Source organism: Hordeum vulgare, chromosome 2H (genome assembly GCF_904849725.1).
Source record: "Hordeum vulgare subsp. vulgare chromosome 2H, MorexV3_pseudomolecules_assembly, whole genome shotgun sequence".
NCBI classification, from domain to species: domain Eukaryota; kingdom Viridiplantae; phylum Streptophyta; class Magnoliopsida; order Poales; family Poaceae; genus Hordeum; species Hordeum vulgare.
The window spans coordinates 347,458,945-347,475,005 of NC_058519.1; the positions used below are offsets into that span (position 1 = coordinate 347,458,945).

The window sequence follows — 16,061 nt, forward strand, 5'->3', positions numbered from 1 at the left end:
AAGCGTGAGCACGAGCGATATGCGTTAACCTATAGGTATTCTGACTGGTAAGCAAGTCTTCAACGAACTCTTCTCCATATTCGTGCTCTTCCATGCTTGGCCAATTAAATAACTAGTGGCAAGCCAATGGGTACTTTGAATGTACTCGCAAGCAACCCATGATGTGGAACAAGGCAATAACAATGCATGATATAGCACTATGTAGGTAAGTTTGTGGAAAGCTAATTTTCCGTGCAATGACATGATCAATCTTGTAAAATCATGCATCAACATGTCGCAGATATACATATGAACAAGTTATAGTTATCATCATAAGCACGGGTTGAACGTCCCACGTTCATTTCGCATACCAAGTCGTCTGACTTAGCTCAAGTAACATCCTTCTCATACCATCACCTTTTTCACACACGCACACTTGGTTTATGGGAAAACATCTGGATGTAGCTGAATCACGATTTCCCAACTATCATTGACCGTGGATACGACTATTCGAAAAGTTTTACACTCTGCCGACGTTGCGTGTTGTACCCACGGGACTTGAGGAGCTTCTGTGTCATCCATGACTTGCAGTATACTACATACCCAAGGTAAACACCCGAACAAAGCTTTTCCCATGGTGATACTAAACAAAGAGTCCACTCGACTGGTACCTAGCCCTCATGATGTACATCATACGAGCCTCTCTCTAGATCATACCATCCATGAAGGGACCAACGGTGTTCCCGGTGCATTTGAAAACAGCTCATGGTCGCCCTACCTGGCACGACCTCGTCTCAGGAGTGACCATGCCACTCCCGCCACTAGTAATGCGGGCTCTCTGCTAGCATCGACCAAAGTAACCAACAAAGCCCCGTCCCACAAGTGGTATCGTGTTCGCACATGTAAGGTTGGTATGGGCGACAATTCTTAAATCTAATCCCATTTTCGAAACCACACACACGAAACCTTTCTCAGTACACCACTTCCTTCCCAATTGGTCACCTATCTCAACATCATCTCCCTCGGGCATTAGTAGCTACAGACGGCGGGGGGGGGGGGGGGGGGGGGTGGGGGGTGGCTGAAATCCTTTGGAATCATTTCTTTCATCATCACCATGCATAGTCCCATCCCATTTGCGTAACATCTAATAGCATCATAACTACTTTCCACCCACACAACCCTCATAGGTGGTAGGTTCATGCTCAAGTGCAAGTATCGACGAGGGGTTTCTCAGGGACAACCCACCGAGGTGGTCACTCACTCATCATGAATCAAATGGAACAGAATATAGTGTTATATGGCATGCAAAATAAATGGTTTCTTAGACATGGTCAAAGGGATGCTTGCCTTTATCAACAAAGTGTCCGGGGTCTTCAAGGTCTTCTCGTCCAAATTCCTCGTCAGCAGCGCAATCTATCATCGCAACATTAACGGTTAAAAATAAGAACACCACAAAAACAGGGAAAATAATTTTCTCATAAAAATGTCACCTTATTTTTGTAAAATACTAGGGTGAGTGTAGGTATTGTAAAAATAGCTAGTTTTTATTTTTGAATTGGAAAAAAGTTGTGAAAAACATTTTAACAAAGGGTTAAAATGTTTAAAACAAGGTTTTTAAATAAAAGAGTGTGTAAAAGTTTTTGTAAAAATTACACAAGTCACACCGTTAAATAGCTTAGGTTTTTAGAAAAATTAAGGATTTGGAATTACTGCATTTGGATTATTATTTAATCCTGTTGAATTTTTGTAAAACCAATAGAAAATAAAAGGGCAAAGTGCACTCTATGCATGGGTCATACCCAGCACGGGCATAGCTGGCCCAGGCAAATTCGACCAAGGGCGGAGGGGTGCACATGGCGGCTCAGGGATTTAAACCCGACAACGGGCCCCAGCGGCCAACGAGACATAGGGGCGAGGGGATGACACGGGGATCTCGCGTGTCATCACATTCCTCAGGACAAGGAGGAGAGGAGCTCAATGCTGGCGATGTGGGGCGTGGGGGAAGGAGCTTCTAGCACCGTTGTGCTCAGGGCCTCGCCGCCAGCCGGATAGAGGTGAGCTAGCTCACCGCAGGTAGCCGGAATGTCCACGGCACCGATCCCGAGTGGCGGCCGAAAATCTCGAGGAGGAAGGGCTCGCTGCCTCCTACAATACCTCCAGGGGACGAGGGGGTTAGCACCATGAGCCACAGGGGAACAAAGAGGAGGTGAAGAGAGGGGGAATGGGGCTCTGTACCTCCCAGACGGCAGTGACCCGATGCGGCACTGACCATCCCGATGTCGAGCATAGAGAGAGAGAAGCGAAGAGGGAGTAGTATGGTTGTTCGATTAGGGTTGTGTGTGGTGGAATGGAAGGATGGGGAGGCACAGGGGCCCTTTTTATAGCCCTAATCGGAGCTAACATTAACACGGAGCATGAGGGGGTCGGGGGCGACTACATGGCTCACAGGAGAAGGGAAAATGGGTCGGGGAATGCTCGAGGACGAGGACCACGACGAGGGGAAGCAAGAGGGGGGGGAGAGAGATGCACGTGTGTGGAAATGCTGGTTGGCCAAACCGGACGGCGCTCAGGCGCGTGTGGCAACGGGCGCTGGAGGGAGAGAGAAGAGGGGGCAATAGGGAGGCATGTCCCGGACGTCGATGCACATCGACTGGCGCGAGGGGAGGGCTCGAGCCGGTCGGAAATGGGTAGGAGAGTGAGGTCAAACCTCGAGTGCTCTTTGCCAAGATCTAGAGCATGCTTTTGGCGGGCATCATTGCATCACTCACGCGTTGTGGTTCGGAAACCCATGTCCAAAAGCTAAGGGGGGGGGGTAAACAAAGAGGGAAGATGTATGGGGCACTCTGGAGACCATCAGAGAGAGAGAAATGAGTGGGAGAGACATGGAATCCCGTTGTCCAGAATGGGAAATGGGGGTTTACCCCATCAATAATTGATCTGTGGTCGTGGGAGACTTGTTGGGGGTAAAAGAACACCAGAAGAAGACGTGGTAGAAATTTGAAGTGAAGGGGATGAGGAAAAGGGGTGAAAGCAGCCACATTACCAAACTATGAGAAGGTGTTTGACGATTGTTTGGGAAAGTTACCTTTACCCAGTTGTCGTGAAAGCGAACATGATTGAATTGTGTTAAAAACCAAGAGTGTTCACCCAGTTTCAGCTCGTTTGAGCAAAGTTGGCAATGTAAACATGAAAATCCCCAAAAATAGATAGAATTAGATTCCTGTTGATTTTGCTGACCAAAACAACTCCCACAAATGAAAAACTTGGTGTTGCATCCTTGTTTGGGGTCTAGGTCACCCATCTAAATTTTGGGATCAATTGGATAAACTTGGACCGTAAAGTTGCTCAAATTTGGTTCTTGACAGGGAGGATGCCACGACGAACTGAGATCCGTGGAGCCATAGAATGGCTCGTTGGATCTGGACGGCGCTGAAGCCGGCCCGCTTCCGGCGATTCCCCTACCTGGCACGCCAAACATGTCGGTGAAAGGATCAACTCCTATGGGGGCCTCAATGGTCCCCTTTTGCTACTTTGGTGGGGAGAGGAGTCATGGCAAGAGATGACCCAACGGTCAGGGCCCGACAAGGTCATTTTTACCCAGGTTCGGGTCGCGTTGTGCGTAAAACCGTACTCCTTCATGTGTTTGGTTATTTGTTTTAGTTCATAGTACATCTGTCCCTCTTACAACCCTTTGATTGGTCAAAAAGCCAAAAGTCCTTTCTACTGAGCCTCGGGCCTCCTTTTATAGGCGAAGGGGTCACCACAGTGGCTCGGTGGGTGAACGGTGGGTTCACGAGTGGAACAGCGGCGACCGTCTGCCACAGTGTTACTCTAGGCATTAAATGCTTTGATAGGCTGCCTGTCCTTGTCAGGGGGTGTTGGACATGTATCCACACGTGGCAACGTCGGGGTGGCAGGGAGCACGCGTGGTCCATGCATCGGCGGTCGCATGTTCGTCAGTGGAGGCGTCCACAGGATGCGAAGGCGCCCAGGGCCCGCGCCTCGCTTCGGGCCTTCTTTTCTTCCCGAGCAGGGTTACCTTGCGGGGGGCTCTTCTTGTACCTCTCGGCAGCCAGGTGATGGCCTGCCGAGGCCTTGATAATCTTCCCGACAAGCATGGCTTCCCGGGGCTCAGTCCTTCTTCCTTGGCGGGAGGGTTTTGCCTTGTTAGTGTCTACCTTCAGGGCGGCGAGCTCCCTGCCGGGGCCTCTTCTTCATTCGCAGCACGCGGCCGCTTGCCGGGGGCTTGCAGTCTGCACTTGGTGGGCTTCCGAGTCTTGTTCCCGCCCTATGCTCCAGCAACACGCCTTGCCGCTGTGGAGGGGGTTGCTGGTGTCCCCGCACTAGTCCGGGGCACTGGAGTCCCGAGTCTTTAGTGCACCGACATAACCGAATCGAATACCCATGGGGTTTCAATAATCTAGTTCACATCACTATATGATTGTAATGAATCTAATACCCATGGGGTTTCTTCATATCTTCCTGGTGAGATGTGTTTTTTTAGTAAACGGGTATGAACCTTTCAGATCCATGTGTGCTTTACAAATCTCTATGTTATCCTGTAGATGCTGCTACCACGTGTCATTCGAAACTATTCCAAATGACTGCTCCACTATACGAATCCAGTTCACTACTCAGAGTTATCCAGATTTGTCTCAAAGCTTGCATCGACGTAACCCTTTACGACGAACTCTTTTGTCACATCCATAATTGAGAAAAGTTCCTTAGTCCACTAGTTACAAAGTATAACTTTTGATCTCTATCCAGTAATCCATTCCTGGATCATTCTTGTACCCCTCGACAGATTCATGGCAAGGTACACATCAGGTGCGGTACACCACATAGCATACTATAGAGCCGTACCAATGCATATGGGACGACCTTTGTCCCTTCTCTTTCTTCTGCGATGGTCGGGTTCTGAGTCTTACTCAATACTCGCACCTTATAACACAGCCAAGAACTCTTTATTTCACTGATCTATTTTGAACTCCTTCAAAATGTTGTCACGATATGTATTCATTTGAAAGTTCTATTAAACGTATTGATCTATCTCTATAGATCTTGATGCTCAATGTTCAAGTAGATCAATCTAGGTTTTCCTTTCAAAAACTCCTTTCAAACAACCCTTTGTGCTTTCCAGAAATTCTACATTATTTCCGATCAACAATATGTCAACCACATATACTTATTAGAAATTCTATAGTGCTCCCACTCACACTACAAGGAATATGCTAATCCACGACGCTATTTTTTCGTCGCTACATCATCACGGTTTTTAATTTACGACGATCTCATGACGAAAAACCAGGCGTCAAAAACGTTGCGTCACAAATGAACAACAACGATATTTTGATCAAAATCGTCGTAACTTTTACGACGAATCCTGGATCGTCGTAACCTTTACGACGATCCTAAATCGTCGTTGGCAATCAAACCCAGTCCTACGTGGCAGTCCTAGGTGGCAAAATTACGACGAAATCAAAATGTCATGGTTGAAATCAGCCCAACCCATTTCAATTGATCACATGGGCTGGATTTATTCTTTTGGGCTTTTTCTTATTGGGCTTCTTTTTTGGCCTTAGCCTATTTACAACCACTTTAGTATTTTTTTTAATTTTTTTATCATTATAATTTGGGCCCTGGCCTTTTAATTCCCAAATATATTTGATCCAGTTTTAGTTTTGGCCTTTTTCCATTTTCCAATTCAGCAACTTTTTGTTCCAAAACTTGGTTTCATTTCTATTTGTTGGGCCTTTTAACCCAAAAATTTGTCCAATATTAAATCCAACACTATTTCATATTCAAATCAAGAAAACTCCAAGTCGAATTAAAATCATCCATCATATAACATCACATAATACATCTCTCAGGTTTACATAACACAATAAGCCATCTCCTAAATACATTTCGTAAAGAGGAATATAGCAAAAACAAACAGAATTACATTTCAGAAATAGAACAATGGCACATCTACTACTGTCACTATAATGGACTATTGTCACTATAGCAAAAACATCTGCTACTGTCACTACAATGGACTTCATTCCACTAGCAAAAACAAACAGAATTCCATTTGAGAAGGAACAGGTAGATTCGTTACTCCAGATAACAACTGTTCCCTCTTTTTAGTTTCCTCGACTTCCATCTCTGGCAAGAGCTTTGACGACAGCATCACAAGCAGTACTGCAATACTCATACAAGTCAAACAGGAAAATGATGTGATACTAGTAGCAAATGAAGAACAACTCTATGCATTGAGAAAAAGTAAGACGGGACAACTAAATTGCAATGCATCAGACCAACTTAGAGAAATCAAAAATAGCATTTTTGTAGTTCATTTGGTACTGATTCCTGTCACACTTATCTATCCCTGAAACATACTCATGAAAGAAGATGCAACTATTCCTGTCATAACCTCATTAACGTTAGTTGGCAAGATTAATAGAGCAAGCCATTTAATCATTGTCTACCCATGAAAGAAGATGCAACTATTGATCATAACAAATACTCATGAATTCCCCATAGAGTGTCGTTGGTCACTTTTATGTTATGTACAAACGAGCAAGGGTCATTACTCATTACATGCAACATACTATACGTTTTATGTAATGCATTTATAATGAAATATAATATGACTGGCAAAATCATGAGAAAACATCCAACTGAGAAAGACTTTAAGAAATGCATCTTCGTATCAATCCACTTCAGAACATTGAATAGAATACCAAAGACAATGAAGAGAAAAATTCCCAGGTAAAAGGAATGGATGGAGACTTAGATCAACTACAACAGGAATAAGTACTATCTTCGATTCACCGTTACCTAATTGAGCTGCGTATAAACAAAAATAATCTCATTAGACCAGTTATACAAAACCACACGTCCATATGGATGCTCAGGGAATTTTTCAGTATTAATAAACTGTTGTCAAGTAGCTCTAAGGGATAATAAATCCAGATGCTTACCAAATCACCAACAACCGGTGATGCGTCGATACGTGAAATTCCTTCCCTTGTCCGTCGTTGCGGCGTCCCCTGCTCGCCGCCACCGGCATGAGATCCCGATGAGGGTGAGGAAATAGATGCACAGGCATCACATATTTTCTTAGAGGGCCTTGCTGCAACAGCAACTTCCCTGTCATGGAGAAAATTCAAGGGTCAGGAGAAAGAACCCAAATATAACAGAGGCATAACTAGTTATTTATTACAAATTGTGGTATATATGTTGTTACTAGTACACACTAAGGCAAATAAGTGAGAACAGGAATTATTCCCATTGTGAGATGCATATATAGGATTAAAAGAGAGAGCAATGAAGCTGCCAGCCGCCCGCAAAATGTTTTTCGAGTAGAACAAATTATTGCCAAGGAACAAACGAGCAGTTTAGTTTTCCATTGGATAGTAACAACCGTCCTACCATAATATAAATCTCGCTCCTCCCTACGGAACAGGCTCACAATAACATACGAATTGTTTTTCGTATGCAAGAGAATTTAATTGTTCACAGTTCCCAGTTCCCCTTATGTACAGTACACACCGTCTCCAATAACAATTTCATGCGACAATTGACGTTACGTCTACGACCAGGAAGGTGGAGTTCACCTTCCTGATATATATATGTACGTGTTTTGCTGTATATACCTACTAGCTGCGCTGATCATGCATCCTGATTATGACTACTGACCTCTTAGTATATATCTACGTGTTTCGCAAATTATGCAATCTAATTAAGAACTTATAAAGCTAGTCTGAATTGATCGAGACATGATAATCTAGTTAATCAAGAGTTACATGTTGCATCCATACGTGCGACTGAATTTTGGCAGGTTAATCTGGATGAAAGATTAACTTAGATGATTATCTAGTGCTTTTTAGAAAGTAATAATAAACTAAAGCTTTAAGCTGGCACATAGTACTGTGTTCAGCTCTGCTATTCTTGTTACTGAAAGCTAGTTGACCTGAGTTTTAAAAGGTTAAAAATTGACGGTTACATATGTATGCCTTAAATAGGTAGTCTATTTTGGACCTTGACTGCCATCAAGGGGTCGCTTGCTACTCTGGCATCTATGTTGACAAATAGACTATTACTATTAGTTGGGGGCTATTTCAGTGTGACCAAGTAGTGTTGTTTTTGTTGACAATCTAGAGCTACTAATCCTGTATGGAATATTATTATGACTCATAGTATTTAGTTTTTTTATTATTTAGCATGTACTCCCTCTTTACCTAGTTCTCCCCAACTATAATTATTTAGCATGTACTCCCTCTCACCAATAGGGCTCCCCAAAAGGGCTCGTAGAAGCCGAAGCCAGTGAGGATGTTCCCCGGCGTGTCGCTCCCGAAGGCGGCGTAGCCGAAGCAGCCGCAGCAGAGGTAGAATAAGGTGGTGACGAGGATGGAGATGATGGACGCCTTCTTCATTGTCTTGTTCTCGGCAAGTAGCGACTTGAGGGTGTCCTACAGTATTGGCACACGAGCGAAACAAAACAAGGTGTCATCATGCTCGGTGGTTTACTGACAGTACTACCAAATACAGTAAGTACTAATTCTGAAAAAACGGGATGTCATCATGCTCGGTGGTTTACTGAAAGTATTACTACCTGATTTACTACCTGGCCAGGCCGGAAAAGAAGCAGGGCATAGTACTTACAGATGGTGCTGGCGAGGCCAAGGCCGAGGCCGATGAACGCATAGCAGAAGGACATGACCGCGACAATGACGGAGAGCCACGCCATGTCGTGGAAGTCCGGTATGAAGGAGAGGAGGAGCTGGGCCCAACCGAACATGAGCATGTAGTAGCTTCCGTCGAAACTGCAGGGCGCGTCGTGCCCGTGCGCGTGGTAGCATTTGGCCTTTAGAATCGCCATGCAGCATGGCAAACGATCGGCTTAAAACAACAACACGTACTAGGCGAACATGAAAAGGAAGGCAAGCTATGTAGTAATTCTACTCCAAGTCACATGATTCTTGCTCGATGGATGGTGCAACTAATGCAACTGCTGGCCGGCGGCGACTACCTGATGCTAGTGGTGGTGGTGATGGTGTACGCGAAGCCGCAGCCGTACAGGCTCAGGTACTGCAGCGAGCTGCAAGCCCAGGTCTGCTTCTTGCCTGAGTAGGTTGCCACAGTGATGCACCCAGATCAAATCACAAACTCACCAGTGATGACCCACAAGTATATGGGATCAATCATAGTCCTTTCAATAAGTAAGAATGTCGAACCCAGCGAGGAGAAGAAGGCTCTGATAAATGGTTTTTAGCAAGGTAATAACTGCAAGCACTGAAAGTAGCGATAACAAGTGATGGTGTAGTGAGGTGAAACGTAGCAAGAGAAACGTAACAAGTAACAAGTAGTAGCAACGGTGCAGCAAAGTGGACCAATCCCTTTTGTAGCAAGGGACAAGCCTGAACAAAGTCTTATAAGAGGAAAAACGCTCCGGAGGACACACGGGAATTTCTGTCATGCTAGTTTCATCATGTTTATATGATTCGCGTTCGTTACTTTGATAGTTTGATATGTGGGTGGACCGGCGCTTGGGTACTACCCTTACTTGGACAAGCATCCCACTTATGATTAACCCCTCTCGCAAGCATCCGCAACTACGAAAGAAGAATTAAGACAACGTCTAACCATAGCATTAAACTAGTGGATCCAAATCAGCCCCTTACGAAGCAATGCATAGACTGGAGTTTAAACTTCCGTCACTCTGGCAACCCATCATCTACTTACTACTCCCCAATGCCTTCCTTTAGGCCCAAAGATGGTGAAGTGTTATGTAGTCGACGTTCACATAACACCACTAGAGGAAAAGACAACATATAACATATCAAAATACCGAACGAATACCAAATTTACATGACTATTATCAGCCTGACTTATCCCATGTCCTCAGGAAAAAAAAGTAACTACTCACGAAGCATAATCATAATCATGGTCAGAGGTGTAATGAGTAGCATCAAGGATCTGAAGATAAACTCTTCCACCAAGTAATCCAACTAGCATCAACTACAAAGAGTAATCAACACTACTAGCAACCTTACAAGTACCAATCGGAATCGCGAGACGGAGATTGGTTACAAGAGATGAACTAGGGTATGGAGAGGAGATGGTGCTGATGAAGATGTCGCTGGAGATGACTCCCCTCTGATGAGAGTAGTGTTGGTGATCACGATGGCGACGATTTCCCCCTCCGGGAGGGAAGTTTCCCCGGCAAGATCGTTCTGCCGGAGCTCTAGATTGGTTCTGCTCAAGTTCCGCCTCGTGGTGGCGGAGAATCCACGAAAAAGCTCCACCCTGATTTTTTCTAGGACGAAACCTTTCATATAGCAAAAGAGGGGGGCCAGTGGGCCACCAGGGTGCCCACAAGCCATGTTGTCGTGGCCAGGGGGTAGGCCGCGGCAACCAGGCTTGTGGGCCCCTGGCAGCTCCCCTCTAACACTTCTTTCGCCCAGTATTTTTTATATATTCCCAAAAAAAATCCACGTTGATTTTCAGGGAATTTGGAGTTGCACAGAATAGAGGACTCACACTTGCTCCTTTTCCAGTCCAGAATTCCAGCTGCCGGTATTCTCCCTCTTCAAATAAACCTTGCAAAATAAGAGAGAAAAGGCATAAGTATGGTACCAGAAAGTATAATAACAGTCCATAGAGCGATAAATACCAACATGAAAGCATGATGCAAAATGGACGTATCAACTCCCCCAAGCTTAGACCTCGCTTGTCCTCAAGCGAAAACCAAGATCCATAAACATGTCCACATGTTTAGGGATGAAGGTGTCGATAAAACATAATACGGACATGATGGCATCATGATCACACATAGAACAACAATACATCATAATGATTCTTATGGGAAAGTAACAATTCCTTCCCAAAGCAAATTATGAAATAAAAACCTTACCGAGAAGTAGCCAACAACAATCCATAGTCATTGAAGCAATTGCAATTTATCATAACATCAGAAAGAGTCAAATAAGAGCTTATAAAGAAAATCCACATACTCAATCATCTCTTTTGTTTCCACAATTGTTATAACTCACGTGGTACTCATGGTATCAAAGTTTCAGTTGGTCACAGAGAAAGATAGGGGCTTATAGATTTGCCTCCCAACCATTTACCTCAAGGGTAAAGTCAACAATAATAAAGCATAAGTACTCATCTCCAAGTTGATATATGAATATAGATCTTTCCCAAGTATATGACGTTCACCAAGAAAAAGGCTAAATAAGGAATTGGTGAAGATCACCATGACTCTTACAAGGGCAAAAACTAAAGGTACAAGATAGGCCCTTCGCAGAGGGAAGCGGAGGTTGTCATGCGCTTTTGAGGTTTGGATGTGTGTCCTCTTATTGTGGAGGAACGTCACTTTATATTGCCTCCTGTGATAAAGAACTTTATTATGCAGTCTGTCGCTTTTATGTCTTCCTCATCACAGGTTCGTACAAAGCTTATTTTCCACACACTAATAGATCATGCATATTAGAGAGAAATTTTTATTGCTTGCACCGATGACAACTTACTTGAGGGATCTTATTCAATCCATAGGTAGGTATGATGGACACTCATGGCAAAACTGGGTTGAAGGTTTATGGATGCACAAGTAGTATCTCTACTCGGTGCGGGAGTTTTGGATAATATGAGGTGGAAGCAATCGTCACATGCTAAGGGATCTCTAATCATATAACATTGTTTGGAACCAAGCAAACATAATTCATTATGTTGTGTTCCTTGTCCAACATCTACTTCTAAGCATGTAATAGTTTGGTGAGTGCTCACAATTATAGAAAGTGTCTAAGATGATATATTTATGTGTGAACCTCTCTTTCCTTATTACTTCTTATTAATTGCAACAATGACTGAGGTCTATGTTGGTCTATTCTCAACAAGTTTCAATCATCATACTTGTTATATGTGAACCTATCACTTTCCATAAGATCATCTCATGATCTTCCATACTATCGTTATTTCATACTTTTGATCACGGCACAAAACAAAGCCCTTGACTAAGATACTGTTTATTATATAGCTCGCAAGCTCGAATACATCGGGGGAGACACAAGGCAAAAGACTCAAACTAAACACTAAAGACTTATTCCACTAAGAGAAGATATAAAAACTGAAAAGGAAAGAACTAAAACGAAGGTAAAAGCAAAAGATATAAAGGTGATACGATACCAGGGCAACTCCCCCAAGCTTGACATAAGCCAAGGGAGTTGCCCATACCAATTCTTAGTTGTCTTACTTTGGTGGTGATGGTGGTGTAGTTGCAACATGAGTTTGATCCTCCGTTTTCCAAGGCATAGGTGCTCCATCATGGCAGGATGTACGAGTCACAGGAATCCTCAAATCTGCAGCCAACCGTATTGATTTAAATCTATACTCATACTCACAGTTTTGGTTCTGCAGGTCATAGACCTGGCCCTGGAGTTGATCAACCCTGTCATAGAGCCTGGAGAGGTGCTTCCCAATGTCAATGGAATCCATCTTGTGATTGTTGGTGAACTCCGTGATCATCATGTGGTTGGCGTTGAGTCCACGCTCCACCATCCCTTGGCACTTGAAGACTTGTTGCTCCATTGCTTCGAGCCTCGTCTCCACGCTTCCGGTTTTCTTAGGCCCCTCAACATCGCGGATGTGCAACATCCCCTCGCTCATCTTGATAGATTGGGGGTGTTGCAATACTTCCGTGAGGTAGGGATTGATGACCTTCTCGAAGATCTTGTCCTTAGGAACTTTTGGGGAAGTCATGACGATCTAGATCTGCAACAGAAACAGGCTCAAAACAAAAACAGAGGAAAACTGCGCGATATGGAGATCAAAACCCCCGGCGTATATCTAATGATTTATTCTGGACCAGAAGGAGTGCCCCGCAAGAAAACAGAGTCCGGAAGGCACACGAGGTGCCCACAAGCCCAATTGCCGCGGCAGGGGGGAGGCCGCGACAACCAAGCTTGTGGCCGCCTCGTGCGCTCTCCGGACTGCTTTTTATTTTTCTAATTTTCCATAAATTCCAAAACGGAGAAAATTTCCTATTGGAAAAGTTTCGGAGTCCAATTACTTACCGAAACACATACCTCTTCGTTTTCAGGGTCTGAAACAGGCTGATAAACATCCCTTATGTACTCCTCTGGAGTTATGATATTGATGATATTGGTCTCAACATTTATGGGAGTACTAGAGATATAATGCTTGATTCTTTGCCCATTTACCACTGTAGGAAAATTACCTTCCGTGTTATTGATTTTGATGGCACCAGAACGATATACGTCCTCGACAACGTAGGGACCTTCCCATTAAGAGAGAAGCTTGCCTGCGAAGAATCTTAAGCGAGAATCGTATAGCAGGACATAATCACCTACATTAAACTCTTGTTTTTGTATTCTTTTATCATGCCATCTATTAACCTTTTCCTTGAACAACTTGGCATTCTCATATGCCTGGGCCCTCCATTCATCTAACGAGCTGATATCAAACAACAGCTTCTCACCGGCAAGTTTGAAATCGAAGTTGAGCTCTTTGATTGCCCAATAAGCATTTTGTTCCAGCTCAAGAGGTAAATGACAGGCCGCCTTACCATAAACCATTTTATACGGCGACATGCCCAAGGGATTCTTATAAGAAGTCCTATAAGCCCATAGTGCATCGTCAAGTTTGCCAGACCAATTCTTTCGAGATCTTTTGACGGACTTTTGTGAGATCAATTTGATCTCCCTATTACTCAACTCCACTTGACCACTGGACTGAGGATGATAAGGAGATGCAACTCTATGGTTGACATCATACTTAGCGAGCATCTTTCGGAAAACACCATGAATGAAGTGTGAACCGTCATCAGTCATCAGATATCTAGGGACTCCAAATCTTGGGAAAATGACTTCTATAAGCATCTTAATAGAGGTGTGGTGATCAACATTTCTAGTGGGGATAGCTTCTACCAACTTAGTGATGCAATCCACAGCAACTAAGATTTTAGTATACCAAGTGGAACTCGAGAAAGGTCCCATATAATCAAAGCCCCAGACATCAAATGGTTTAATGACAAGTGAATAGTTCATAGGCATTTCCCGACGCTTACTGATGTTCCCTATTCTTTGGCATTCGTCACAAGACAAGACAAACGTACGTGCATCCTTGAAGAGAGTGGGCCAATAGAAACCTGACTGCAATACCTTATGAGCAGTTCTGTCTGCAGTATGGTGTCCTCCGTAGCATCAAGGATCTGAACATAAACTCTTCCACCAAGTAATCCATCTAGCATCAACTACAAAGAGTAATCAACACTACTAGCAACCTTACAAGTACCAGTCAGAATCGCGAGACGGAGATTGGTTACAAGAAATGAACTAGGGTTTGGAGAGGAGATGGTCCTGATGAAGATGTTGATGGAGATGACTCCCCTCCGACGAGAAGAGTGTTGGTGATGACGATGGCGACGATTTCCCCCTCCGGGAGGGAAGTTTCCCCGGTAGGATCGTCCTGCCGGAGCTCTACATTGGTTCTGCTCAATTTCCGCCTCGTGGCGGCGGAGAATACACGAAAAAGCTCCACCCTGATTTTTTTGTTGGACGAAACCCTTCATATAGCAAAAGAGGGGGGCCAATGGGCCACCAGGGTGCCCACAAGCCCTGTTGCCGCGGCAAGGGGAGTAGGCCGCAGCAACCAGGCTTGTGGGCCCCTGGCAGCTCCCCTCTGACACTTCTTTCGCCAGTATTTTTTATATATTCCCAAAAAAATCCACGTTGAATAGGGGACTCAGACTTTCTCCTTTTCCACTCCAGAATTCCAGGTGCCGGTATTTTCCCTCTTCAAATAAACCTTGCAAAATAAGAGAGAAAAGGCATAAGTATGGTACCAGAAAGTATAATAACAGTCCATAGAGTGATAAATATCAACATGAAAGCATGATGTAAAATGGACGTATCAACCAGCAGCGCGGGCGCACAGCTCCCCTCGATGGCCGGCTACGAGGCCCCGACGATGGAGGCGAGGTGCCAGGACTTGGTCGAGATGCTGGACGAGGGATCGTGCCGGCTGGACATGGGCCAGTACGTGGACCACGTCCGCAACTTGTCGGCGGGCGCCATCGCCACTTTCGAGGGCACCACGCGGGACCACTTCGACGGGAGACGCGTGGTGGAGCTCCGCTACGAGGCATACGGGTCCATGGCGCGGCGTCGGCTCGAGGCCATCCTCCGCGAGGCCCGCGCCGCCCACAAGCTATGCTGGCTGGCCGTGGCGCACCGCCTCAGGACGGTCCCCGATGGCGAGGCCATTGCGATCGTGGCGGCCGTCCGATCTGGATCAGAGAGGAGATGGTTGGGGCTGGCGGCTCTAGTGCATGGAGGAGAAGGGACGAGAGGATAGGGCTACGTGGGTAAGACTGAGAGGGGTCGGGATTGATGGCTGCTGTTGGATCTCGTAGCATCCAACGGTGTTTGCTGCATGATCCGTGGGAAGGGTAGTTCTGTGTTTTGATTGGTGTGAGATTTGTAACACTAAAAATAATTTTGAAGTGTTAAAAATATGTGTGTTTGTGAAGCAACTATCAAGAGTGTATTGTAAAATGATGTCACTAAAATTTCCACTCAAGGTATATCATATTTCAGGGATTAACACCGCATAAGATGAGGTGGGATATAATGGACCCATGAGTGACATGTCAACATAGTTAGAACATGTTACGCCATTTTTATAATCGTCGGAAAAGTTATGACGATCTCATCTTATGCGGTTATGACGTTTTTGACTAACATCATCGTAATTTATATGTAGATTTGATCCCCTCAAACGGTTTACGACAATCTCGGATGAAATCGTCATAAATTTATGACGAATTCATCAACGACGTCTTAAAAATGTCATGTATGAGCATATTTATTGTAGTGTCACTTTCTTGGAAATACAAGTTTCTCATAAACTTTGTATAAACCGAAAAGCTTTGATAATCACATAAAAGCATATATTCCAACTACGAGATGCTTGCTCCAATCCATAGAAGGATCGGTGGAGCTTGCATACTTGTTAGCATCCCTAGGATCGATAAAACCTTCTGGTTGTATCACATGCAACCTTTCCTCAAGGAA

At 44.6% G+C, this 16,061-nt stretch overlaps 1 protein-coding gene across 1 annotated transcript; it reads left to right on the forward strand.

Annotated features, from left to right (window-relative positions):
• Positions 1-14,931: 14,931 nt before the first annotated feature.
• On the forward strand, positions 14,932-15,342 carry LOC123427146 (molybdopterin synthase catalytic subunit-like). Its single transcript, XM_045111119.1, has one exon. It carries the CDS (start codon positions 14,932-14,934, stop codon positions 15,340-15,342), a length of 411 nt encoding a protein of 136 aa, XP_044967054.1.
• Positions 15,343-16,061: the final 719 nt, after the last annotated feature.

Coding starts and splice junctions, on each gene's coding strand:
- LOC123427146 (XM_045111119.1), top strand. CDS start 14,932: ATGGCCGGCTACGAGGCCCCGACGATGGAGGCGAGGTGCCAGGACTTG.